The sequence below is a fragment of the Monodelphis domestica genome, chromosome 1 (genome assembly GCF_027887165.1).
Source record: "Monodelphis domestica isolate mMonDom1 chromosome 1, mMonDom1.pri, whole genome shotgun sequence".
Lineage (NCBI taxonomy): Eukaryota > Metazoa > Chordata > Mammalia > Didelphimorphia > Didelphidae > Monodelphis > Monodelphis domestica.
In genome coordinates, this window is record NC_077227.1 from 735,250,830 (window position 1) to 735,278,511 (window position 27,682).

Genomic DNA, 27,682 nt, shown 5'->3' on the forward strand with positions numbered 1-27,682 from the left:
TTTCCTCCTTTTCTTATAAAATGGTGGGACCTTCATTATCTAGGGCTAGCTAGCTTTAATAAGGGCCAAAAGAAAATGCAAGAAAATGATGAAACAAAATATTCTAGCAAGAGTTTTCTTGCCTACTTTCCTAATGGAAAACCTGTTTGGATTTAAGATGACTTCAAAAAGTTCTTTGTTAACCAAGCTGCTTAACACAGTGGCATTTATTATAAAAAAACCCTAGAAGAATAGCATAAACCCAGGAGAAAGCAGATTGTGCTTTAAATACCATCTGTCTTATATGTATTGAAGTGCTTGTTTAGCAGTAAAGATAGAAAACTTTTAAATGTGTGTGTATTGGGGTTTTCTCTGTAAGAGTCATATCCAACTGAAAAATGTTATTCCCTTTAGAGTTGATGGTTTATCACATTCTGAGCAGACTAATTCCTGAGCATTCTCCTTATACAAATGTTGCATATTTAAGTAACACTCTGTTACACTTGTGGGATTCTGATGTTTAAGATGAATTTACATTCCATGGCAATAACATGGTACAGATATTATTCAATAAAATGAACACATAAAAAAATAAAGTGACCTGAGGTTCTCCCCTTAGCCCTATTCTGCTTGTCTGATAGAGCTCAGGGGGATCTATAGGTGTCCCTTTTAAAAATGCTTTTTGGACACCCCCCTATTCAGAACAAGCCCTTTACCACTGTGTATACATTGTTACTGGGAGGAGATACCTCTGATGCTTCTATCTACAGGAATTCCAGGTTGGATTATATGAACTTCACAACTTTGGAGCAGCCATTTGAACTTTTTACTCTGATTTAAACCCAGGAGACAATGTGTATATAAAAATTTTTTCAGTGAAATAGCAGGACTCTGTCTGCTTGGGAAGGTCCCCTCCAAGTATTACTGACTACTCTGACTACCATCAAAATTGGGGAAAGTGATTCTTGGATTCATTGTTCTCATTTAGAACTGATGCCATTTATCGACACTGAGTGACTCTGTCTTATAGTTTTCATTGTACAATGTTGTTTTTAATTTTTCTTTATGGTTAGGGATTTACAGGTAGCCTAATTTCATTTCCTCCTTTTCAAATGCTACCTTCATTTGGTGTTTTGTTCTCTGCATTATCATTTATTTTTTTCTCCTTTTGCTTCCTTTACTAATGACTATACAAGGATAAAGCTATCATTAGGTTCCATTGCCAAATAGGATGCACTGTACACCAAAGCAAAACCACTGGGCCTTATGGGTGTTGGTCTGGCACCAGCTCTATCAAAGCTCTATTATATCTTGGGTAAAAATTCCAGTCCATTCAAATGAGACTTTGCCACAACTTGATCCTTATGAGTTGGTAATCAATTGCCAAATAAACCAATAAGATAGGAGTTCCCTGGATCAATTTCCCTGGTAGGACATCTTTTCTTGAGAGCAACATTTCTACCTTCCCCTGAATCAGCCCTGATATTCTTAGGATTCTTGAAAGGAGTTGACATCAGACTAGAATAGACATCAGACTAGGGGAGCTCCTTCCCTTTGCATACTGCTATCCCTCTTTTTCTTGGTTATGGAACTTTCTACAGTAATGGAGGATGTTGGGTAATTGTGATATTCTTTCACTAACCTACATGTGTGCAGGATAAAATCTATTTCTGCTGGAAAGTAGATTAGTGTTGGGGTTTATTACCATTGATTACTTGCCTATGTATATTAAACTATTTGATTTATTTGGATTTTTTTACATATACATGTTCTTATCTTGTGGAAAGGTGGTTTATATTTTATTTGGATGACATATTTGATAGATTGTTGCATAACTGACCTAGCCAAATGAACATACCATCCCAAGCCTATTGTTATTACAAGAATACAGTCACATTTTGGATTAATTCAGTTGTGCTACTATCACGCTTAGGTATAGGAGACATCGGTTAGCTAAAAGTTTTGCCATTTCCATGTTACTGCACATGATAATGTACTTAGCAGAATCTCAATCTCTTGAGAGGGAATCAAATGGGATACAAAGATATTGAGCATATTCTACTGCTAACTTGTAAAATTAGGTATGCATCAACATTTTAATTAAGAAATTAACCCCAAACATTAAATCATAGATTTTTATATGAAAATCTTTCTCCTTTCCTCCCTCCCTCCCTCCCTCCTTCCCTCCCTCCCTCTCTTCCTCCCTCCTTTCCTCCATCCTTCTATTCCTCCATTCCTTCCTTCTTTTCTTATTCCCTTCCTCCTTCCCTTCCTTCCTTGCTCCCTTCCTTCCTTCCTTACTCACTCCCTCCCTCCCTCCCTCCCTCCCTCTCTTCCTTCCTTCCTTCCTTCCTTCCTTCCTTCCTTCCTTCCTTCCTTCCTTCCTTCCTTCCTTCCTTCCTTCCTTCCTTCCTCCCTCCCTCCCTCCCTGTCTTCCTTCCTTCCTTCCTTCCTTCCTTCCTTCCTTCCTTCCTTCCTTCCTTCCTTCCTTCCTTCCTTCCTTCCTTCCTTCCTTCCTTCCTTCCTTCCTTCTTCCTATACTGGAAGTACAGTTACTACTCAAAGACCTCATCTCACTATTGACTGCCGTAGAACCTTTGACCTCTTCTATTTCCACACTGAGCTTATTTACCCCATCTTAAGCAACCTTGTGGCCCCCACTACTAGGAACTCAGTACAATGGTGCCATAACTATTGCATATGTCCTATTGACTTTAGTTTTGATTATACAGACCTTTGGAATTAAACATCCCCACCCCAGACCTCCTTTCACTTCCACCTTCATTTCTACTGGCTGAGGTATCAGTTCCGCCTGGCAAAGAGTTGCCTAATTTCTCAGTGATAGGATAGCAAAACCCAGGATGAGCCAATGTCACTTGCAGAGGAGGAGGGGACAGGGGTTCATGTGTTTATGTAGGGACATGTTTTCCATCAGGGCTCTGAGTGGGATACAAGGTGTACCTTTTGGAGGCAAGCTTGGGACTTCCTACATGTTGATTTTCCTCTCTCAAACTTAACGAGATCAGATATTGGCATTGATTATTCTGGCTCCCAAGGAGATCCTGGATCTGGAGAGAGGCCTATTTCTAGAACTGGATATCTTTTTACAGGGGACAGTAGTCTAGTAGCCCTGTGCTAACAAGAACTGTTGGCCATTCAGAATGGAGACTCAGTGGAAGAAGCTGTCCTTACTCTGGCTGCTCATTCTGGGGATATTTGCTCAGAGAAAGACCCAGGCAGGTGAGTCTGAATGGTTCAAGGTAAAAAGGAGTCTGAGAATATGGAGCTTCCAGGCTGATAAAATATTCCCAAAGTGGAAAATGTGTCCCCTCCATTAGACTGGTTCTTCTAAGGGTATGCACTATGCCTTCCCCTTCAAGCCAATGGTTTCCTGTGAATGGGATTCTGTGGCATGCTGCAGACCCCCTCTAATCTAGTGGAATACAAGGTAGCATGGCTAACATTGATATTGGAAGCTCCTTGAGGGCAGGGACTATGACCATTTTGTGGTCTTTGTTATCAACTCAATGCTGAACCTAGTACTTGGAAAATAGTAGGTGCTTAATAAATGCCTGTTGAACTAATGGGGTATACTCTAGGAATCCTTAACCTTTTTTCATGTTTTGGGTCTCTTTGGTGAATGTTTAGTGAGGTCTATAGATCTCTCTCAGAAGAATGCTTTTAGGGGGCAGCTGGGTGGCTGGGTGAATTGAAAGCCAGGCCTAGAGACTGGAGGTCCTAGGATCCAATCTGGCCTCAGACACTTCCCAGCTGTGTGACCCTGGGCAAGTCACTTGATCCCCATTGCCTAACCCTTACAACTCTTCTGCCTTGGAGCCAACACACAACAACACACAACAACACAAACAGTATTGAATCCAAGACAGAAGGTAAGGGTTAAAAAAAATAATGCTTTTAAATGAAGTAAAATATATAGGGTTACAAAGGGCACCAATTATCTTGAAGTTCAGTTATCAAAATATTTAAAGAAGTTCACAAACCCCAGGTTAAGAACTGTTCATAGAAGATGGAGTGTAGGAAGTTCTGGGTAAAAATTCTGCCACAAACTCTTATTATCAGGGTGACTCTGGGAAAGTCATTTAACATCTCAACCTCTTTCCTCAATTGTAAAATAGGAACAAGAGATATCCAGGTTTAGTGCATAGAGAGCTGGCTTCAAATTTAGGAGTAGGTGGGTACAAGTCTAATATCTGATATACAGCCTGTATTACCCTGGGTAAGTCACCTAACCTCAATTCTCAGGTTCTAAGGAGTAGATGGAGAAGGTGCTGCTCTGTGTTAGTAGAGAGTTTCCCTCATGAGTTCCCTGTGTCAAAGAAATCATGAATTCAATCTGGTCCAAAAAGGGTGGGGAGGATAGCATTTGGAGACCTTCCTTCACTTAGTTTTCATGAGGCCCAAATGAGAGAATTTTTGAAAAATTCCTTCCAAACTTTAAATCTTTGTAAATATTAATTGTTATTTTATGCCTTAATCAATTCTCCAAAGGGAGATTTATCCAACTTTGTTTCTGCCATCTTTTCTCTGCCTAACTTTCCTTTACTACTTTAATAAATCCAATATTGAAGCATTTAGTAACTACTTATTCTGCCCTCCATGCCTGGTGCTAAGTGTTGGGATTACAAATAGGCAAAAATCTCAAGAATAGCCTCTGCCCTCAAGGGGTTTATATTCTAATCTTCATCCATAAGATTGAGAGGATTTTCCTCCAAAGTTAACCTCTGTTCCATTCTTGATCTCTTCCCATTCTGTCCTTGGACCTTATTTCTTACCTTTTCTCTCTCTGAAAATCCATCATGGGCATCTAATTCAAGGGCACAAACTCTCTTTATTTTGGGATGGGGGAAACTGAAATCAGAGTCTTTATACAGATGAGGCAAAGGCAGCATCACACCCATCAGTAGGTCTGTCTTCAGGCTTTGGAATGACAGTCCTCCTTTTACAAATTACTCTGTCTCCATCCTCTAGGCTTAGGCCAAGCTCTTTTCTTAATTCCAGGTCCCTGGAAATGCTATATTCTTTGCTTGGGCCCAGAGTCCAATCTCTTTGTTTCAGGTCAAAACTCCTCCCTTTGAAGCCAGTTGATTGACAATATCTTTGATCTCTGTTCTCTCCATTCCTGGAGCTCAATCTTTTTTCTTTTGTTCATCTCCTCCAAGTTAAACCTCCAGTTTCCATCAATGCATCTTTGGATTTTCCCAGGTCTTCCAGGTTTCTATTCTCTTTCTTCTCACCCAACAAGTTAGTTCTAATCTTTTTTTCATCACAATTTAATTATTCTGAATTTGTACCTCTATTTCATAGCAGGAATAACTCTGGCTCCATTCTTTACTTAGAGTCCACAAACCGCTATCTGATGGATCCATAGGCATATTTCAGTCCATCAAAATCAAGGTAATATGATTAAAGAGAAAAAATATTAGCTGTGGAATCAGAGGACTTAAGTTCAAATCCTACCTTTGACATTTTACTACCTGAATGCTCCTGAGTAAGTTACTTAAACTCCCTGAATGTAAAATGTAGGTGTTAGATTTGATTGCCTCTGAGGTTTCTTTTGGCCCAAGATCTATGATCCTAACGAATGTCTAATCCATCTTTCATATGATAACCCTTCAAATACATGAAGATAGCTATCATATTGCCCAGAGCCTTCTCTTCTTCAGAGTGGACTTCTAGTTCCTTCAACCAGTCTTCATTTGATATACAGTCAAAGCTGATTACCATCTTGGTCATTCCTAACTGAAGATTTCCATGTTTTCAAAGTCAATTCTAAATGGTGGTAACAAGAACTAAACACAATACTCTAGTCATAGTCTGACTAGCCTACAGTACTATCACCCCTTTTTCTGAATGAATATAAGCTCCAGAAAGGAAGAAACTCTTTCCTTTCCTTTGTATCCCCAGTGTAGGGGCCAAGAGGGATAGGTGACAGAGAACTGGCCTTAGAGCTAGGATGTCTTGGGTTCAAGTCTCATCTATGACACATATTGGTTGTGTGATCCTAAGCTACTCACTTTTCAGTGTAATAATTAAAAATGGGTTTGACAATTATGTAATTAAAATTATTGTGGTCACCATTTATAAAATTAACTCTTAAGTCACGAGACTGTTAGCAGCTTTAGTAGCTTTATTGCAGCATGGTAGAGACAATAAAGAAGGAAATGTAGGAAGGCAATAGGGGAATTGTCTAGCCTATTCTAAGTCTGCTCCAAAGAAATCTAGTTTACTCCCCCTCAAAGTTCCAATCTCTGGCCAGAGGAGCAGAAGAGACTCAGCCTCCAAAGCAGAAGTCCTCCAAAACAGAAGTGCCACACAGAAGAATCCAACACAGAGACACCAACACAGAGGTCCTACCTCAACAAGAGCCACCTATGCAGAAGAAGTTGAAGAAGTCGTCCCTCAGCAAGAGCCATCAGTGCAGCTGAAGCAGAAGAAGTGATCTCAGAATGCTCTCAGCAGTCACTTCCTGTCTCTCTGGTTCCTCCTTTTCACTGTGGACTGGTCTATCACATCTCAGGAACCAATCAAAGTCTCTCAATTTGCCTAGCACTGCCCATGGGTCAGTGTCTGTGGGATCCACCTCCTGTCCTCTGAGGGTGTGAACTCTTATTAAAAGGATTCACAAGTTCCTGAAAGATTAAGTTAAAAGGGTGGAGCACTCCAAGTACTTGATTAAGTTAAAAAAAATTCCCTTTCACATCAGTACTCTGGACAACTCTCTAAGAAGAATTGAAGATAAGGTGCTATTTCCTAGGTTAATGAAATCATACATTCAGGCCTTTTTTCCTATCCCTACTCCACTGGAAAGTGCCTGGTGCATTATAGGGAGTTCATAAACAATTTATTCTCATCATAATTCCTGATTGGTATGACTAAATGCCATGTCATCAATAGGAGGTGACTTGGCAGCATTATCTTACTTAGATACTATAGACTTGTACACTCTTTCTTTTCATTGGGTTTAATTAAACTTACAATAAAGAATAGAGCTGGAGTGCCAGGTCCTGCCCTTACCCATAGGTTTGTTCTAATCTAGTTAGCTCTTTGTCCCCCTTTGTCCCCCAGAGGGAAGAAGTGCTCCTATTGGGCTGCTAGGTGGAGGGGTAGGTGAAGTGAGGAGTGTCTTTAGTGAATGTAGAGAGTGGGAGGGGAATAACCAAAGCACTCCACTCCCCTCCAACTCTGCCACCTATGAGCCACCCACCTTAACCCCATGTATTCCCACTGGGCTGCTGGGCAGAGGGGCAAGGGATATGAAAAAATGTCATCAGGCATGGTAGAGAGGGCGAGGGGAGCAACCCTGTCGGTGTCCCTCTGCCTTTCTAGTAACCAACTCTGAGAGCACTCTGCGTGCCATCTTTGGCACCCATGCCATAAGTTTGCCATCACTGGTCTAGACTATAGGTGATGAGGACCTGTGTTAGGATTGTGTTTGTGTGGGTGGTAAAAAGGGGATATAGATTAGAGATGTTGTGGATATAAGAGCAGCATGATTTGACACTTGATAGGGCATGTGGGGTAAGGTAGTATCAGATTGTTGCTAGGGTTGTAAACCTGAAGGATAGCGGTACCCTGGATGGAGGAAGGGAGAATGTTTTTTTGTGGGGGGCATTCTTGGGGACTAACAATGACTTACCTTTTGAAATTTGAATTTGAGATGCCTATGGGACTTGAGGACAGGTAGCATGCTTAGCATAGTAGATGATTAACAAACACTTATTAGTTGCCTGGAAAAAGCATTGAATTTGGAAGTCTAGGATACAGAAAGCAATTAGAAGTTTTAGACTTTTCCACAGTCATACACTTACTGCCTTTGAAACTTACTATATGTTTGACCTTGGGGAAATAATTTTACTTTTTTAGAGACTCAATTTTCACATCTGTAAAATGATCTCTTAGTTTCCTTCCAGCTCCGAGTCTATGATCCTTCAACTACTAGTGATCTTTATGATACATTCAAATTACAATTCAAATCTACATATGCATTGTCTGTGCATTTGTATTATTTTCATTCTGTTCTTTTCACTTTGGATCATTTCATATGCACCAGTAATTTCTAAAATATTGAGTCTCACAATCAATTTTTCCTGTAAATTCCCCTTCCTCCTCAACAAATGTCATGATGTAGATACTTACAGATACTCATTGGGAAAATCCATTATGACAAAAGTGGTTATAAATTCAGTAGCAACCTGAGTCTTTAACTTATTAGTTGTAACAACATCTACCTACATAGGGAAAATCATGTGACATGTATTTGTATCATTAGTCTATCTATGGGGTGTTTGCTAATTTTTCAGAACCGAATTTATTAATGGCCCCTTTTAACAATTCTGTAAGACCTGTCCTTACAAGGTGTGAGTCATTGATGCAGACTTTTCCATATTTTTCCATTGTTTATGTTTATCAATCTTTGAGGTTCCCTTTCCCCAGATATTCTGCAGCCTGGCCATTCCCTGATTGTTGACTTCAAAATGGTTTCCAGTTTTCCACTATTACAATACACTATGACTATAAATATCTTCATACAGTTGGTATGGAAGGAAGGTGAAGTGTTAGTTAGGGGACTTGGGTTCTAGATTGGCAAGTCCCACCCCCCCTTTTAGATTCAGTTTTTTTAACCCCTTACCTTCCATCTTTGAGTCAATACTGTGCACTGGCTCCAAGATATAAGAGTGGTAAGAGCTAGGCAATGCGGGTCAAGTGACTTGCCCAGGGTCACCCAGCTAGGAAGTATCTGAGGCCAGATTTCAACCTAGGATCTCCCATTTATAGGTGACTCTCAGTCCACTGAGACACCCAGCTGCCCCCTTTGATTCAGTTTTTTATCTTCAACATCAGGAGACTGAGATAGTGTTCAAAGTCACTTTCAACGCTGACATTCTATGTTCTACCATTCTTTCCAGTTATAATATTTTATGTTTTGCTGGTCTGTCTAGCTTTGACAGTTGTTTTCAAGTTCCTTCTTAGGTCTGACATTCTAAGTTCTCTGATGGCTCCCATATACCATAATCTATATTGCTCTAGCTCCAGTGTATGAATGGATTTTCCTTTTAATTTATTTTCCATTTCCTGGGATATGTTTGTATTCTGAAATCAGTGAGCAAAGGATAATGCCTGCCTCATTAGGCTTTTTGCTAGTGGCCAGACTTTTTTAGAAAGGTGGCACTAATTTCAGTTGCTCCAACAGAGCTGGAATGTTTCCCCACTGTACCTCTAGTCCCATGGACACTGAGTTTGGTCCTGCACGTGGATTTTTGACCAATTCAGATTGTTCTATTTCATCTGCTCTACACACAGTAACATGGCAGGAGAGGATTTGGTGACATCTGGAGGAAGAACAGAGAAGCACTGTTAGTTCCTCTCCACCCCTAATCCTGCTCTGCCTTACCTTCTCTCCAGCCCCTTCTGTTAGTAGGGTAATATGGGGAAATCATGACTCCTAGAATCACTGGAACAGGGAAAGCTAATCGTGAGTTATTTCATTGTCATTGGACATGTGAGTAACATTTAGTTGGAACCAGACTTTAAGGACCAGAGAAAGTAATGACTAGTTCCAGTGGATGTAAAGCTGGCTTCAGAAGACACAGCAGGATATAGCAGAGTGGGCCTGGTCTTGGGTTGGGGGACCCTCGGTTGTCTTCTGAAGTCCAAAGGGAAATTGGATCCTAAAAGAAAGTGAAGGAGAAAGAGAGAGAGGAAAGGAGAGAGGAAGAGAGAAAAGAGGGAGAGAGAGGAGGAGCCAGAGAGAAAGGGGAGGAAGGAGAGGAAGGGAAAGGGAGAGAAAGGGGAGAAAGTGGGAGAGAGGGAAAAAGATAGAGAAAGGAGAGATATAGATGAAGAGGGAGAAGGAGGAGAAAAAGGAGGGAGAGGGAGATGGGGAGAGAGAGAGAGAGAGAGAGAGAGAGAGAGGACATCATCTGGCTCAAACCCCTCCCTGATGGGTGAATCTCTTTGATAGTGTGACAACCATTTGCTCTCTACCTGAAGATCGCAAGTGATGGTGAACTTATTGCCTTTCTTCCATTGGCCATAATCAATTAATTTATTATTGTATTATAGCTAAATCTTTCTGTAGCATCATAGACCCAACCTCCACATAGTTCCCAAAGCAATCTTTCAAAGCACAAATGTAATCCTGTCTTTCTCCTCCTCTAGAAGCTCCAGTGGCTCCTTTTTACCTCTATGATAAACTACAAACTCCTTTATTTGACCTTTAATAGTCCCTCACAGGCTGGCTAGCCTCTTTGAAATATCTTTTTTCCCAATAAACCAAAACCCACCTACTCTTCTTCCTATCCCCAACTGAAAAAGAAAGAAAAACAAAACCTGGTCTCAAATACATATAATCTAGGAAAACAAATTCCTACATTGTCCACGTCCCAAATATATATATATATATGCATATATATATATATGCTTTAATCTTTCTGTCTGGAAACAGGGCTCATTATGAGTTCTAGTTCTCAGCAGTTCTGACAAGTCACTGTGTTGGTCAGAGTTCCTAAATCTTTCACAGTTAATTTTATTAAAAAATACTGTTTTTATTGCTAAATCATTCTCCTGATGCTACTCACTTCATTCTGTATTAGTTAGAACTCATTACATTTCAGACTGGATTCCCTATTCTTCAACTCAAATTGCTAGCAAATTCTTCCCTTTATTGAGCTGCCTTCTGCCTTCTCTTAATTTCTGCGCATTCAGTTCTTGGGCTGCCTTATTGAGACACCTAGAACAATAATGATGCTAAGCATTCCCATTTCCACTGCACTATCCGGTTTAAAAAATGCTTTTCCCACAATCCTCAGGCAAGACAAGAAGAGGGAGTATTATTCCCATTTTACATGAGAGAGTTGAGAATACAGTTCAGTGTATGACTTGCCCAAGGCCACGTGAGCAGAAAGGGATAGGCTTCACGTTGTTCCTCCATCACACATTCTTATCTCAGTTGAACTCATTCCCTTACCAGCTAGTTCTCCCTTAATGTAAGTGTATCATCCCTCAGACCAGGCTCTCCATAGCTCTGTGGCCACTGCAGCCCAAGGAGTTTCAGTGGCTGTTCTCCAATCCAACCCCCTACACAGCTGGAGAAGCTTCAGTGCCTGGAGCTGAGGACCCTGGGGTGGGGCTTCGCCTGCTGCTCCCATATTCCCACATCCGGGAGCCAGAGCTGAGCCTGGGCAGCATGGGGTCCTACCCCTTACCTGGGAGTTGGGATGCAAATTTACTTAAAGTTGTCAGTGCTCTCGCGTTCTCGTTCTTCACCTTCTCCTATGGGAATCTCAAGTTCCCTTCAAAATTCAGCTCAAATGCTTTCCTACCTGAGGATGAAGACCATCCAGCATCTTCTGAGTCATGGCTTCCCTCTTTTTTAAATACCTTTCATGGACTTGGTGCATCTTCTGTATTTCCTGACCTGTGAATGCACCAAAGAGCCAGTATGGCTTAATGGATACCCAGCTGTTTTTGAAGCTAGGAAGATCTCAGTTTTCATTCCTGGGTTCAGGTCCTGCCCCTGCCACTTACAGAGCTTGAGACAGACCCCGGGTACCCTTCTGGGCTCTCAGCAGAGAAGGTGCCAAGCTAGACTGGTAGAAGCAGTTTCTTCCTCTAGGAGTTTGCAATACTAATGAAATGATGGGTCGAATCTCTAGCCTGATGTATGTATGCCTCATCCCTCTTGTAAAAGGGTGACTCTTTGATATTGGGGACTGATTTTTCTCTATGTTTTCTATGGCAGCTGGTCCAATGCCTGGTTTATAACGAGGGCTTAAATGCTTTTTCAGTGAATGCTAATGGAGCTAAATCCTAGAATCGCTGAATTTGAGGGAATTGAGAAGCCCACCTGGTTCAACTTAAACTTTTAAAAAGGATCTCTATAACATTCTGGGCACACAGGTGTCTGGTCTTTTGCTGGAGTCACCAAATGAGGGAGAGTTCACTATCTGCAGAATCTAGGTCCTTTACCCCAAACCAGTATTCTGTCCTCTACTCTATTTGTTGTTGGTAAGTCATGTCTGACTCTTTGTGACCCCATTTGGGATGTTCTTGGCAAAGGTTTGAGAGTGGTTTGTAATGTCCTTTTCCAGCTTATTTTAATGGGGAAACTAAAGCAAATAGGGTTGAGTGAGTTGCCAGGGTCATAGAACCAGTAAGTTTCTGAGGCTGGATTTGAACTCAAGGAGATGCTTCTTCCTGAATCCAGGCTCAGTACTATATCCACTGCACCATTTAGCTGCCTTTCTGATCATATTATTTCTACTCATAATGCCAAATGAGCATCCTTTTATAAGTGAAAGAGAAGGTATTCAGGGACTAGCTAGGAATCTTGGGAATGATAGTTTTCAGAGTGTGGGACAGGTCAAACTATTCATATTCTACAAACAAAGCTTGTTACCCTCTCAATAATGCCCCTAAGGTTTACCCCTAGTAATGGGATCTCTAGGTCAATGAACAGCTTTACAACTCTTAATACTGTAAAACACACACACACACACACACACATGCACACACAAACCCATAGCTACTCTAGCAATGTAATATTAGGCTTGTTTTTCCTTTTTCCAATTAGCATTTAATTTGATCACATACTGGTTCTCAATTAACATATATTACCAGGACTATATTTTGGTCCTTAGGCAGTAGACAAAATCTGTTGCCAGGATTGTAGTCTTTCCAAAACAAGTCTTTCTAGTTTGCTTATACACTTTTGTTCCAGTGCCACAACCCTTTATGGATACAAGAATGTATCTGTGGTATGATCGATGTTAAGGAAATACTTTTGTAGATTATTTACACTCTCTAAGGCATGATATGTATGTTCAGGCTTCCATCAGTTGACTAATGTCATGCAGGTGTGTGGAGACTCTCCATATATCTATTTTATTGATCTTATCTAAGGTTCTATTAATCTCTTTAATTTCTTTCATACTTTTTTGGGTTAGATTTTTCTAGTTCTGAGAGGGAAGAATTAAAATCTATCAATCATTATTATTTTGTTATGTTTCCAACTGTATCTCATTCAATTTTTCCTTTAAAAATCCAGGTGCTATACCACTCAGTACATACAGATCCAATATTGATAATGCTTCAAACTATTCAGATTCTAAGCTTATGGGTGGGATTTTCACTCCCATCTCTAAACCGCAGACTTTAAAGTGCTCTGTAGGAGACATAATGGTTGATCAGCACAGCATTAGCAGAGAGGCATAAATGGGTCAAACCTCAGGAACAAATGGAAAGTTTGTGGTGGAATTGAGAGAGAGAAGAGGATTTTAAAGCCAGCTTTCTTTAAATAAGATCAATTTTTATTGATTTGGAGTAATCGTCTTAATTATATGCATGGGTAGGGGGGAATCAGTGGCTAGCTTGAGTAATGTAATTTTTGAATTTCAAGATTTTTAAGATTCCAATCTCTGGACATAATTAGAAATCTATCCTATCAATGTCTGCTCAATAGTATTTATGATCTTTATCAATAACTGTTAATAAAGTCCTCAAAAGTTAGCAAAGAAGGCAAATCAAGGGATCTGAGAGTAATGAGACATCTCATTAAACATGGACACTTTAGGCAGTCATCATTCTCTGATGCAGAGAAGGAGGCTGGAGAGAGAAAAGGGCCTTAACCAAAAGAAAGTAATATTCAGGCTGGACCAATGTGCCATCTCTGTTACTGCCCAGGAAACTCTCTGACATCAAAATGCAAAGCATATGCATATCTGCATTATGGACAGTCTTTCTGGTAGCTCTTTCGATTTTGTTGTTTTCAAAGCTTCATTTACCTTGGTCTGATGTTGTATTGAGAAATCCATGACTTTTTGATTTGAAGATGTTTCCAGTGTTCAACCAGGGCAGATCTAAGTAGGGCTATGTTTCATTGGAATCTAATAGAGGCCAGGGAGAAGCTACGAGTGGGGCAGATTTTTGTTGAGATTCATGAATCCTAGAGAAAATGACATCTAGGTACCATGGGTTAACTAATCCTGTTTAGGTCTGCTTGGATCTCCATCAACAAAGGCCAGTCCCTGATTGGCCAGCTAAGTGGTCCTTTGAATAGAATGCTGAATTCTATAGAATAGAATAGAATGAATAGAATGACCTGAATTCAGAAAAATCTGAGTTTAAACCCAGCCTCACACCTATGACCCTGGGAAAATCACTTTACCTTGATTGCCTCAGTTTCCTCATCTGTAAAAATGATCTGGAGAAGGAAATGGCAAACCACTTCAGCATCCTTGCCAAGAAAACCCCAAATGGAGTCACAGAGAGACAGACATGATTGAAATGAATGAACAATAAGTCTCTGATTAGCAGAAAGGCGATATTCTTCATAAGACAGTGAAGAAGAGTCACTCTATTAATTAATATGGATTCATTTCACTAGGTGACCTCATAATTTTACATGGATTCAATGATCAATGCTGATGATTCTCAGATCTACTTATCAAGCCCTGACCTTTCTCCTGACCTCTAGTAGCTACAAGCTACCTCTAGTACCAACAATCTCTTGGACATCTCAAACTAGATGCCCTGGAGACTTCTAAAACTCAACATGTACAAGGCTGAGTTCATTATCTTACCATCCTTTTCAAATCCTCCCCTTCTAATATTCTAATATTATTGTCCAGGACATCACCACCCACCCACCAATCAGGCTAAAAACCCAAGAGTCATCCTCAACAGCTTACTCTCTTTCACTCTCCAGGATTGTTGCTGAGTCCTGTCAGTTTTACATTCCTAACATCTCTTGCATGTGTCCCTTCTCTGACACTACTACTCCCTTAGTGCAGTCTCTCATCCCCTGGACTCTCTCACATACGACTCATGGCAACAACCTTCTTGAGGCTCTTCCTGCTTCAAGTCTCTCCTCACTCCATCTCATCCTCCTCACTTAGCTGCCAAAGCACCAATCTGACCTTGTCACTCCTCAATAAATAAAAGTGGCTCCCTATCACCTTCAGGATCAGAGACAATGATCCTTTGGCATTCAGAACGAGACCACAGCTCCCTCTTATTGATGCTTCATTTGCATTCTTTCCTGTGATTGGTCCTGATTAGAAGGTTGGCTGCATCCAACTCCTTTTTCTGTCATGGCCTCCGGGAAAGGGTCTGGCATTCTTGACCATATACATTTATAATGGTGATTATCCAAGTCCCACTTCCTGAAAGCTAAGTGTGCTTTTTTCCATCTCTCCTCAAGGTTCTCCAGTACCTTAAGGGGCTTGGGGGGTATCTAGGTTCTCTGCTTTGGGCTCCAGTCCCACCCTGATTGGAGGGAGACAATTTCTGCTCCCCAGTTTGCTTAAATGCTTAACAGTTAGATTAGCTTTTACATAGGAAGATTTACTTAGAAGGTATAATAACAAATATGCCAATATTCTCCTCAACGGGGGAGCATAATCCTCTCACTTAGTTCAATTCCCCAGATTTTAAATTCAAACTCACCCTCGGGTTTTTTGGAGCATCAACTCTGGGACTAACTAAGTGTACATCCAGCCTAGAACCCTGCTTCCAAGATCCTCATGACTTGGTTCAGAGTCTGGTACATAAGTATTCTACCTCTTGTACCTGGAACTGAGAAGAATGGAAAGAAATAGAAACTCTACACCTGTTTCTCAGGACCATGGGGTCTAAAAGGAGAGAAGAGGGCTACCTCTTCACTGGTTTAGTTCATTGTGCCTTTAATGTGGGGGAATCGTTATCATCTCTGGGTGTTAAGCAGCAAAGAGTGGAGAATAAAATTGTCCCAGGCTGGGAATTTGGGTGACACAGCTTGTTCTGGCAATACAGCCTGTTAGAGAAGGCTACTTCTAAGTGTGATGGTGTTATGGGAGAGGGAGTTTATTGTGGGAGGGCGAATGCTGATTCTTACCCAAAGAATTGCAGCTCAGGCCTATTCATCCAAAGGCATGAAAGTGTTTATTCAAGGATGTTACAGATAGTGTGGACAGGACTATGAAATGACTACTGCAGGGATGGAATTGCAGCCACTGCTAGAATATGGGTTGCTAGATTTATTGAGGGTCTAGGGGATTGCCTCCTCCCACCTTTGGGAATTCTCTAATTCTCTAACTTTCCTCAGAGTATTCCTCCCCTGGGTGTTCCAGGGTGGTGGTGGTTTCAGGCTGAAAATCAGAGAAGGGATAGAGAAGGGACACAAAAAAAGAGGAAAGGGGCATATGCAGAGCTTGGGGAATTTCCCCTAATCATAAAGATCTTCCCTTAATTGCAAAGAGCCCCAGTGTGCATGTATGCTATTCCCTCCTTTTCCTGTTTGAAATCATCTGTCCACCTTCAAGGTTGTTTGAGTGGCCACAAGCTATTATCATCTGGGAGAAAGTCACAGCTTTCTGTTCAAGATAGCTTCAGCACCACCCCACCCCCCACTCCCTTTCAGGCTCAGAATATCAGGCAATTCATCATCTGGAAGTAAAGGACAGGGAAAGCACAAAGTTGGAATCTTAATTCTATTTGGCAATATCTGCTAACTAGTAAAAAAGTTTTCAAGTTTGGGTGCCCAAACCATAACTTCAAGCTGCCTATGAGCCCCCCACATTACCTAGGAGAGTGGAGGAAGTGCTTGCTTTAGGTGGCTGGACAGAGAGGTGGGGCATGCAAAAAATGTCCTTGGGCACTAGGAAGAGGGAAGAACGGAACAGCTCCCTGAGTGCCGGCTCAGCACCTGTGCCATACCTTCACCAACACTGAGCTAGGATTTCAAATAACCATTTAAAAAAGAATTTCAAAGTTCCACTTACTGATGCCAATCCCCCTCAATAGAAAATGCAAGATATTTTCTCCCAGATAGTGTGTGCCTTCATGTGATCGGAACATGTTCCAAAGGCTTGATTATATATGATGAAAAGTAGTGATGGGAGGTGGATGGGTGTGAGGTCCCCTCATATCTGACCCTTCTTTTTCCTCTCTTCCTTCTTGTTATTTAGCCTACCATAAGCATGAAATGAAATTCACTGCAGTGGGCACATCCAAAGGCCTCTTGGATTTAATTGGTGTAGCCTTCATTGATGGCATTCAATGGGCTTCCTATTACAAATCATCCCAGAAGATTGTGGTGAAGCCAACCCATATATATGAGGCTTTGGGGGAGAATTTTCTTAAGGATATGGACAATGAAATGAAAGACCAGGAGAGAGGTTACCACCACTTCATCCAGTACTTGACAAGAAATGACAAGACTGAGAGTAAGTCAGTTCTACATATCCCTTGTCCCCATTCCTCCCCTCATCTAACTCTTCTTCTATCAAATAACCCGATGAACAAGTGCCCCAAAACATGCTTTTTGAGAATGATATTCTAGAGGGTCAGACCAATGTTGTCTTATTCTATAGGGAAAGGGTTGTGAAGGATACAGATCTGAATCTTAGGATTCATTGAACCACATAAACTTCCAAAGATATCAAATCCTCCATTAAAAATAGCTCAGAGGACCTTCCTTTAACCCTAAGACTTTCCCCACATTTTATTTCTTCCTATGTTTCTTTAATCATTACATGTGAACTCAAGATACTGAAGTTCTCAATATTCCTTGGTTCCTGAATTCAGTGCACTTGATCCCTGGCTTCCTCCTCCTCCTCCTCCTCCTCCTCCTCCTCCTCCTACTCCTCGTCCTCCTCCTCTTTCTCCTCCTCGTCGTTCTTCTTCTTCTTCTTCTTCTTCTTCTTCTTCTTCTTCTTCTTCTTCTTCTTCTTCTTCTTCTTCTTCTTCTTCTTCTTCTTCTTCTTCTTCTTCTTCTTCTTCTTCTTCTTCTTCTTCTTCTTCTTCTTCTTCTTCTTCTTCTTCTTCTTCTTCTTCTTCTTCTTCTTCTTCTTCTTCTTCTTCTTCTTCTTCTTCTTCTTCTTCTTCTTCTTCTTCTTCTTCTTCTTCTTCTTCTTCTTCTTCTTCTTCTTCTTCTTCTTCTTCTTCTTCTTCTTCTTCTTCTTCTTCTTCTTCTTCTTCTTCTTCTTCTTCTTCTTCTTTCTCCTTCTCCTCCTCCCCTACCTATTTCTCCTCCTCCTCCTCTTCCTTATTCTTCTTTTCTTTCTCCTCCTGCTGCCTCACTTCCTTTTGACACCTGTTTTTAATTTGTATCCCATTAATCCCATTGTTAATCAAAGTAAACCACAGAAATGCATGTATTATAGTGTCAATATAGAAAAGGAAAGACCATAAGAACAGAGAAATAATACAGTAGAAAAAGATAAGTAGGGATACATATAAAAAGTTTAATTGTACTTAACTTATGATTTTCTGTCTTTTGACAGCTCTTCCTATCTTTACTGGAATTCTTCCTAGGTTTGGAAAATCAGACTCTCTTCAATGACACCTGAATATTTCTGCCTCACAAACAAATCCCTCCCACAATTCACAAAATGAATATCTTTTTTCTTCTGGGACACATGATAGAGTTTATCTCCATTAAGCTCTCCATACCTAGCTTCATCATTTTCTCCCAGAATATTCTATGTTTCTCTTCCCCACAGGTAATCACACAATGCAGCTTTACTTAGATTGTGAATTAGATGAAGACACCCATTTGAGTAGCCTTGTAAAGTATGGTTTTGATGGAGAAGATTTCATTGAAATAGATGAACATGGAAAATGGAAGGTCTTGCACCCTTGGGCCCATAGCTTTGAAGACTTTTATGAAGGTCCTGACATCGCCAAACTTTTAAATAAGAAATATTGCATTGGGGCCATGCTGAAAATCCTTCAGAAGTCAAGCATGAAAGAAAGTCGTGAGTTCCCTTTTCTCCCCATCCTTTACCAAGCCATCTCCCCCATCCTATCATATAATGTTGGAGCCTTGTAATTAGGATGCCAATGACCTGAGATGCAGCTCTCTCTAACAATAAAAAATACAAATAGTAGCAATGGGAGGAATTACCTTTTGTTTTTTATTCAGATGATGGAAGTCCCAGTCTTATAACCCATTATGGTATGGAGGTCACTCTAAGGGAATGCTTCTCCTTTTTTTAGTATAAAGATTAGCTTTTATTTCAGTTTCATGAACTTCTAAAGTCCTTGGATTACATTTGTACTATTAGTATCCTTTCATTGGAAAAATATTAAAATACTCAAATGCATCTGTGGTCACATTCATGTAAATTTCACCTCCAAAGTAGAAATCATACTTCTTCCATCACTGATTATCAAAGCAATCCTTGTTCCTATCTTTCCATAAATTTGCCACATATGCTATGACTGTTCCAAATTTCACTTCCTAAAATTAATATTTTATTTATTAATTAACATAAATATATTTTCTTTCCTATAAATATATTTTCAGAGGACTGAAAATTTTTGTCCACAAGGAGGAATGTAACTTCTGTTTTACATGGCTCTCTCTCTCTCTTTTAAAATTAGAGTTTTATTTTTTTAATTAACAGAAATGTATCTTTCTTTCTCTTCCATCCCTTACCAAGACAAGGAAAAAAGGAGTAACAAATTCTTTGTAACAGATAAGAATTGTCAAGCAAACCAAACAATTTCAATGACTGTGTTTATAAAAGTCTTGTCTGTATCCTAAATCTATCTTCTATATGTCAAGAGGTGGGTAGAATTTTTTATCTTCAGTCCTGTGTAGTCATGGAGAGTCATTGGGTTGATTAGACGTTTTACAACTTTCAAAATTGTCTGTACTATGTTGTTATTGTATAAATTATTATCCTAGTTCTGCTCTTATCATTTTTATTACCCTCTAAAAGTCTTAGTTTTATTTATTTTTCAATTCAAAATTGTTCATTTTTATAAAATGGATGTTATGGTATAGATTTTTCTCATGGTTTTACCTAGTTCACTTTTCTTCAGTTCATACAAGACTTTCTACATTTCTGAAATCATTTATTTCTCCATTCCTTTTAGCACAGTAATATTCTGTCACATTCATATGCCATAATTGCTTTAGCCACTCCCCAAATGATGGGCATTCCCTCAATTTCCAACTTTTTTATTTACCACCCTTCAAAGAGCAGCACCAAGAATTTTTATACATATTGGACTCATTTGTCCTCTTAATTGTAGGCTTACATGTGTCATGTCAAAAGGCATATACACTGTTTAGCAACCTTTTCCTAAATAATTCCAAATTGCCTTCCAGAATGCTTAAGCACATCTATAGGCACATCGATAGTTTTGTCACAGTCCCTCCAAGATTTGGCATTTTCTTTGTCATCTTTGCTTCTGTTATGGGTGTGAGATACAACATCAGAATTGATGTCATCTACCTTTCTGTAATAATTAGTTTTTTAGATTAAAAAATGTGGCTATATATAGACTGCATTCCATCCCTTGAGAAATGTCTAAGATCATTTATCAACTGTGAAATGGATCTTTTTCTTAAAAAATGGAGTCCATTCTATAAATATCTTGGAATTGAGGTCTTTAAGAGAAACTTGTGGCAAGTTTTTGCAGTCTTTGATTTCCTCTGACATTGAGGGGATACAAACAGAGCACTCTGACCAACCACCTATTACTTCTCACACTTACTACACACCAGGCCATCTTCTTTCCCATTCATATATCTTCCTGATGCCATCCTTTATTCTCATTATTGCTGATGGACTGGGCAGCTAGGTGGTGCTACAGATTGACCATTGGGTCTGGGATCAGGAAGAGTTCAAATTGGTATGAAATATATATAAAACTTCAGAGACTTACTAGTCATGCATCCCAGGGCAAGTTATTTGACCTCTGTTTGTCTCAGTTTCCTTGTCTGTAAAATGGTCATAATTATAGTACCTATAGCTCAAGACTGTGGTGAGGCTCAAATGAGATAGTATTTGTAAAGTGCTAAATACTCCGTCTGGCACATAGAGAATGCTACAAAAATGTTAGCTCTTATTATTATTTTTATTATTTTCATTATTTATGAATAACCTGAATTATGTCATTGTGTTTATTTGAAATGTTGAAATATTAAAGAAGATGGTCTTTTGAACTTCAAATAACATCAACTGCTTATTATGACTTCAGATGCCTCCTGATTTTACAGATACAGATAATCACAGAATTTCCAAATTAGTAGAAATGTCATTTCTAGGTGAAAAAGTCTTGCTACTAAAAAATACCCAGTATGATTCCCTTTACCAAATCTGAGGCAATGAAGTGTATTAGGTGTGGAATGAGTCTTTTTTTAAATACAGTCACTGACTATGTATATTTGCTACAAAAATATTTCTTTCTTTTCTTTTTTTTCTAATGGGGTATCTGGGGAGAGAGATTAAATATATTTCTGTTAATTTAAAAAAGAGAGGTAGAGGGATTTTTTTGAAGACATATATTTTTTTTATTGTTGTTACAACAGACTACTCACTAAGTATATATATATATATATATATATATATATATATAGAGAGAGAGAGAGAGAGAGAGAGAGAGAGTATAATCTCTAAATATATAAGTAAAAAAATCCATATCTATAAATCTAAAATATATGTATGCATGTAAAAACAAAATTGAAAGAAGCCAGAATTTCCAAAAAAAAATCCTATCACCTATATACGAAAAGAATTATGCTGTTTTAAAGACACCCTACAAGTGGCCATCTCATTTTTGCCTGAGGACCTCTAATGAGGTGGAATTCCCTCCCTCCCCAGTATTCATTCCATGACAGTATTTGATAGTTCATCATCATGATCATAAAAAAAATGTCATGGACTTCTACTAAGTGCAGAGCATGGTATTAGACACTAGGAGGGGCTGGGATACAGAGAGGCAACTGATGTACTGGAGGAGGAAAGAGTTAAAATCTGCCAGTGAGGGAAGAATGGAAAAGAAAAATGAATGCTTCCTAATTAACGTTGGGCACAATGTCTTTCTTCTCTCTTCTGCCTTCAGTACCACCTGAGGTGTATGTGTCCCGCCAAGAATTCCCTAATGGCACTATCAGCTTTTCTTGTACAGCCACAGGCTTCTACTCACAATCCATCCTGATGCACTGGAAGAAGGGTGTTGATGAAGCTATTTTGGGGAAAGAGAGCTCTAGCAATATACTTCCCAATTATGATGATACCTTTTATTGCCGAATTTCCCTGGAGATCCAGCCAGGAGATAGTGGGACAGGTTATGCTTGTGTGGTGAATCACAGTCATCTGGAGACACCAACTGTGTACCCTGGTGAGTGTCTCAGCTAAGCTACCTAGGCCCATCCCCTGAAGGCCATGGAATTCTGTTACCCCCCTGCCCACATCCATCCCTGCCTGGTAAAGGGTTCAAGGCCAAAGTTCCCACTAGGTACTTTCTCCATGACACCAAGAAGAAATTTAGAGTTAGGATTTCTAATTTCCCCAATCCCATTCATTCACTTGTTCTCTCTCTGCAGTTCCTGAGAAGCCTTCCGAGGGGAATATTTGGGTTATTGTCCTGAGCATCCTGCTAGCAGCCATTCTGATGATTAGCTGTTTTGTAATCTTCAAGAAATGGAGGAAGACATATTCAAGTTTGCACTGTTAGGTGAGAGGGAAATGGATGGGAAGAAGAGAATACAAAAGAACAGAAGTTGGGATTGATGTTAATAATTATAGACTTGTAAAAAGAACCCCAGAAACAGAGTGGGAAGGGACTTTGAATGCCATCTAATCCAAATCTTATAAAAACATCATTTCTCTGTCCATAATTCCCAACAAATGATCATTCATCCTTGGATGAATTTCTTTACATGGATGCTTATTTGTTTGAAAGGCAACATGACACAATGGACATAGAATAGCTGAGTTCAGATCTGCCTTCTGACACAAACTGGTTTTGTGTGCCTAAATCACTTAAGCCCTCTTCAGCCTAGGAAATTCTCTAATACTCCAAGTTCATAGAAGATGCTTCCATTGGTAGAGTTTTCTTGTCTGTGTTTAGAACAATACCTGCCACAGAGACAGTCCTTAAACAAGTCTTGATGTAGACTCACTGATCTGGAAGTTCTTTTCACCAGTAAAATCTCAGGACTAGAGCTCATATCTATATTTACTTTTTTATATCAACAACATTTTCCACTGTATTTACCCTCTACTCTTTCCTAGGAGTCCACCCATTTTAATAAAGAATTTAAAAGCTATATATGTGTAGGAGTGATAATTGAGCAAACTTTTACCAAAACATCCAAATAGAATGGCCAAAGACACTCCCTCCTGAACAAGGAATATCTTTCTACTTTTAGACAGTTTAAATAATTATAAAGTTTTTTCATATATGCTCGCAGAATCTGCCTTCCTTTCCTTCCCAGTCTTCATTCATACTCCCTACCCCTGGGACCAAGTAGAATAATTTCAATTTCATTTTCTGCATGGAAGAAATTCAGAAACAGAGAAGAGGTTCTATCACCATTTGCTTCAAATTATGCTTAGGTGAATTATTTTTTAGTCTTCTCATCATCCTAGTTACTTACTTCTGGAATGCTTCAGCTTACTTTCCTTACTAAAAAAATAGCATCCCCAGAGAAGAGAGCAATCCAGATAGGCTCACACCAGGGCAAAGTTTAACATGGCCATTGCTGCCCTCATTCAGGATGTTGTATCTCTATTCATGCATACTAAGATGACTTTAGCTTTTTAGCTGCTGTGTTCCATTGCTGACTCTTAAGCAGTCTGATCTCCACTAAAACCCCCAGGTTGTTTTTACACAAACTATTGTTAGCTACCTAGTCTCCAACCCAACTATAGGACTTTTTATTTTTTTAAACCCTTACCTTCTGTCTTAAAATCACTACTTTTAATCATTGTTTTTTCTTGTTGCCCACTTCATGGATCCCAACTCTCCTCCAATTGTGTTAATTATCCCTCCCTGTTTTTTCTTTCATCTTTCATCTTTAAGAAATAGTCTATCTACGATTTAATGCAAATCATCGAATGACATACTGAATAGAAAGGTGTTATGGATAGATCCCTATGTCATCCTATTGCAGACATTCCTTACTACATTTGTCGCTGATGCACTCACTGATCAACAGATTTTGGGCCCAGACTTTCAAGCAGTTTTAAATTTAACCAATTCTACAATCATGATTTTCCCTTGAAATGGAACAAGGAGATCTTTGTCAAAAATGTTGTGAAATCCATGTAATGTCTATGACAGTTCCCTGATTGACAATGACATGTTCATTAAATGGAAATAAAGTTCCTCTGGAATGACCCATTTTCCTTGATCCCATGCTGGCATCTCAATGATCTCTTACAGTGCCTCCAGTGATCTTGGTATCTGAAAAGGAAATTCCTCTCAACCCGGTGGTATGTATTCAGTCATGACAACTACACACTCTCCTTACTATCCTAGGTTTCATGCCTTTCTTATCCATGCTTGTTCTCATCAAAAGCCATTATTTGTAGAAAAAGGGAAGTAAAGTAAGAATTGAGCAACAATGTTTTCTCTTTGTCATTAGCTATCATGCTGTCTGCCCAACTGTTGGAGATGCATTTGGGCATGATGCAAGGCCAATTAGACAATTAGAGCCAACAACTAGAACTATCTTCAGTGATATGGGCAACCTTGGGAGGCAGTGGGCCGGTTCCCTTCTATTAGAAGTCTTCAAACATAAGCTGGCTGGCCAACTATGGAGGAGACCCTTGGTTAGGTATGAATGGGGCTAGATGGCTGCGGAGGTTCCTTCACACCCTGAAATTCTGTGAATCTCTTACAGATCATGGATGCTGAGAACCACACAGTCTTTTGTGACTTTACTTTTTGTGAATGATGCATGACCTGTGAACAGATTACAGAAGGAAGTCATGCTGATGGAGCATGAGATGGTACAGACATAAATTTGTTGGGCAAATGAAAACCCTTGGGAAAGTTATTTGAGGGAAGATAGAATCTATGTCTTTATAACTAATTCCTGAACCTGACTTTCAATTCCTTTCCTTAGCTCTCTCATTATAAGGGGAAAAAAGAAATGGACACTGGAATCATGGAATGATTTTTTCCTAGGAATCTTTTCCACAGGAACAAGTACACAAGCTCAAATGGAAGAATCCTTTTCTTCTCCTGTTATTAATCTTCAGTGTGAATTCATCAGCCCACAGCCCTGGCACCAACCTAGTTGCTCTCTTCCTCAAAACTCCCACATATTTGTTAAAGGGATCATTTGTTGCACACCTAGGCACAATCCTAATCCTATCTCTAATTGGCCTCTCTATGTAGGAAACAGGTCTGGGATAGGACATCTAATGGACCTCCATTAAATATGAGACACAGAGGGCTCAGTCCCCCTCAGTTTCTTTTGGCAATGGGAAAATTCAGACACAGGCCACAAGTAGTGTAAGATAAATTAATGTGCAATACTTCAAGTATTATTTTTATAAAATTTATTATTTGACAAAATAGAGCCTTGTGACTTAGTCTTTCTACTTGCTCAAAATCCCCTCTCCAAAAAAGCTGTAACAGGAAGGAAAGAGAGTAAAACACGGAACTCCACCCAATTTATATCCTATCTATCTCATCAGCATATAACAACAGGAAATAAGTAGGGTGCTGGGAGTTGTAGTTTTTCTGGGGATCATAGTTTTTAAGATAAAAGATTCTAATTACACAGTATTTGAGACTAAGTAATAGAAAAGTTAGAGAATAACTAAATGCCTGAGGGTATGGACAGTAAGACTTTCAGAAGTGAAAATATTGATATTTATGTATTAAAGAAACTTAATTCTTTGTTGAAGGAGGAAATCAGGAGGATCTTCTTCTACTCCTTGTTCACTGTAATCAAGTCTTTTAGATGGTATTTCTAAAAAGTCTCCAAATAAGATCAACCATTTTCTTCTCTGTGCCAATTCAATACAATGTATCAGCACAATGTCATGTGCCAATGTGAGAGAACAAAATCATTGACTACAAATCCCTATTCCTACTGAGTCTCTCCTAGCAGGACAGATTTTGTCTTTGGGTTGGATCTGGATTTTCTTTTAAATAGATTAGTATTTCTATTTTTTTTGCATTACCTAGATTTCTCACTTTATCTTTTTCCTTTTCTCAGAGAGTCATCTTTCACACCAAAGAGTTTTTTAATCAAAAAATATAAAGGAAAAAAGCAGTGTTTTGGTAAAATTTGTCAATACATATAATAAAAATCTGATAGTATATACAAGTTTTACTGTCATGGATATTTTCACTTCTTCAAGAGTGGGAAAGTTATCTCTTCATATATCTTCTTTGGGAGCATGTGTTTTCTTAATTCTGAAGTATTAATTTTAATTTTTACCATTTTCTATTTCCAATCTCATTTTCATGCTATTTAGATCTTGGTTTTTAGATTTGTTTCTTAAGTGGAACACATTCTAGAAATTTTTTTTTTCATTCCATGTACATGATTGTAATCTCCGTTTATGTTGTTTTCCCTCTCTGCTTATTCCTTCTTTGCATCAGTACCTAGAAATATTTTTATGCTTCACTGTATTCATTATGTTCATCATTTCCTTCAGCAAAATATTATTCCATTATACCTAATTGCCACCATTTGTTCAGCCCAGGCTCCATTTGATGGGATACTGAGTTTCCAGGTCCTTGTTTCTACAAAGAAGTGCTATTATGAATATTTTAATATAAAAGAGAACCTTTATTTTTGTCAACGATCTCTTTAATGTATATCAGTGAATCTCTGAATCAAAGGGTATAGCCGATTTATTTGCACAATTCCAGATTGATTTTTAAAATAAAATTGAACTAATTCACAGTTCTACCAACAATGCACGAGTGTGCCTGTTTTTCTATAGTCTCTCTTACATAGACTATTTCTATTATTTGTCAATTTGTTGGATGTGGGGTGAAACCTCAGGGTCATTTTTATTTAAATCTATCTTACCCTTAGATATTTGAAGCATTATTTCATATGCTTGTTTATATACTTTCATCATTTATCAATTGGGGAATGGCTCTTGGTCCTTTATATTTTGGTCATTTGTCTATGCATCTTGTATATCAAACCCTTATCAGAGATATTCAATACAATAATACTCCTCTTTTCTTATTCTAGATATGTTAATTTCATTTGCACAAAACCTTTTCAATTTCATTCGATATTCCTATTCTTATTTTCTTATCTATGTCCTTTTGAAGTTTACTTAACATACCCCTTATTAATTCAGACAATAAAACTTTTGGACAGCTTGAGTTTGATATGGATATTACTTTATCATTTTTGATTTTGTTAAGCATCATGTAATCTCTTTGTCTATCTTTGCTCATGATGTGGAATTTTATTTTTCCTTTGTCTGATAGTGGGATACAATTCCTGCTTTCTTGGTTTCACCTGATGCATAGTAAATTTTTTCTAGACTTTCTTGTCCTTATGACACCATTTGGAGTTTTCTTGATGAAGATATTGGAGTAGTTTTCCATTTCTTTCTCCAACTCATTTGATAGATGAGGAACTTGAAAGAAACAGGGTTAAGTGATTTGGCCACAGTTATAAATCTATGAGTTGAGATTCTCTATTTCTTCCCATATGAGAGAATAAAATTAGGAAGCATAAAATAGAAGAGTGTGAGGATTGAACCTTGGGCAGGTTCTCCAGACTCCACTTACAAGATGAAAAAGAAGAGTAGAAAGTCTATCATGAAGTAAGAATGCCCTGAAGTGGTCACATAATTTGAATTCAAATTGCATGTTTCCATTGGGTTAGACCAATGGCCATGTATTATATCATTACAACTTCAGATGGTGCAAATTTAAATATACACAGAGATACTTAAACAATTCATTATTCACA

The 27,682-nt window shown here is 38.9% G+C and overlaps 1 protein-coding gene across 8 annotated transcripts in view; it reads left to right on the forward strand.

The window, feature by feature from the left end:
* Positions 1-2,854: 2,854 nt before the first annotated feature.
* The window catches only part of LOC103094634 (zinc-alpha-2-glycoprotein-like), a 61,422-nt gene continuing 36,594 nt past the window's right edge, over positions 2,855-27,682 (forward strand). For 3 of the 8 annotated variants that reach the window (XR_008915610.1, XR_008915609.1, XM_056813863.1), the window contains exons 1-2: positions 22,379-22,449; positions 24,163-24,212. Coding sequence is in view for 1 of the 8 variants with exons in the window: in XM_007477474.3 (XP_007477536.2) it covers positions 3,141-3,219; positions 16,944-17,201; positions 18,480-18,734; positions 21,835-22,113; positions 22,319-22,449 (1,002 nt within the window). In the remaining 7 variants the exon portion in view is untranslated. Of the gene's footprint in view, positions 3,220-16,943; positions 17,202-18,479; positions 18,735-21,834; positions 22,114-22,318; positions 22,450-23,890; positions 24,117-24,162; positions 24,213-24,622; positions 27,272-27,682 lie in introns of those variants that run through there. The other 5 variants (XR_008915605.1, XR_008915604.1, XR_008915607.1 and 2 more) reach the window with 5 other exon arrangements.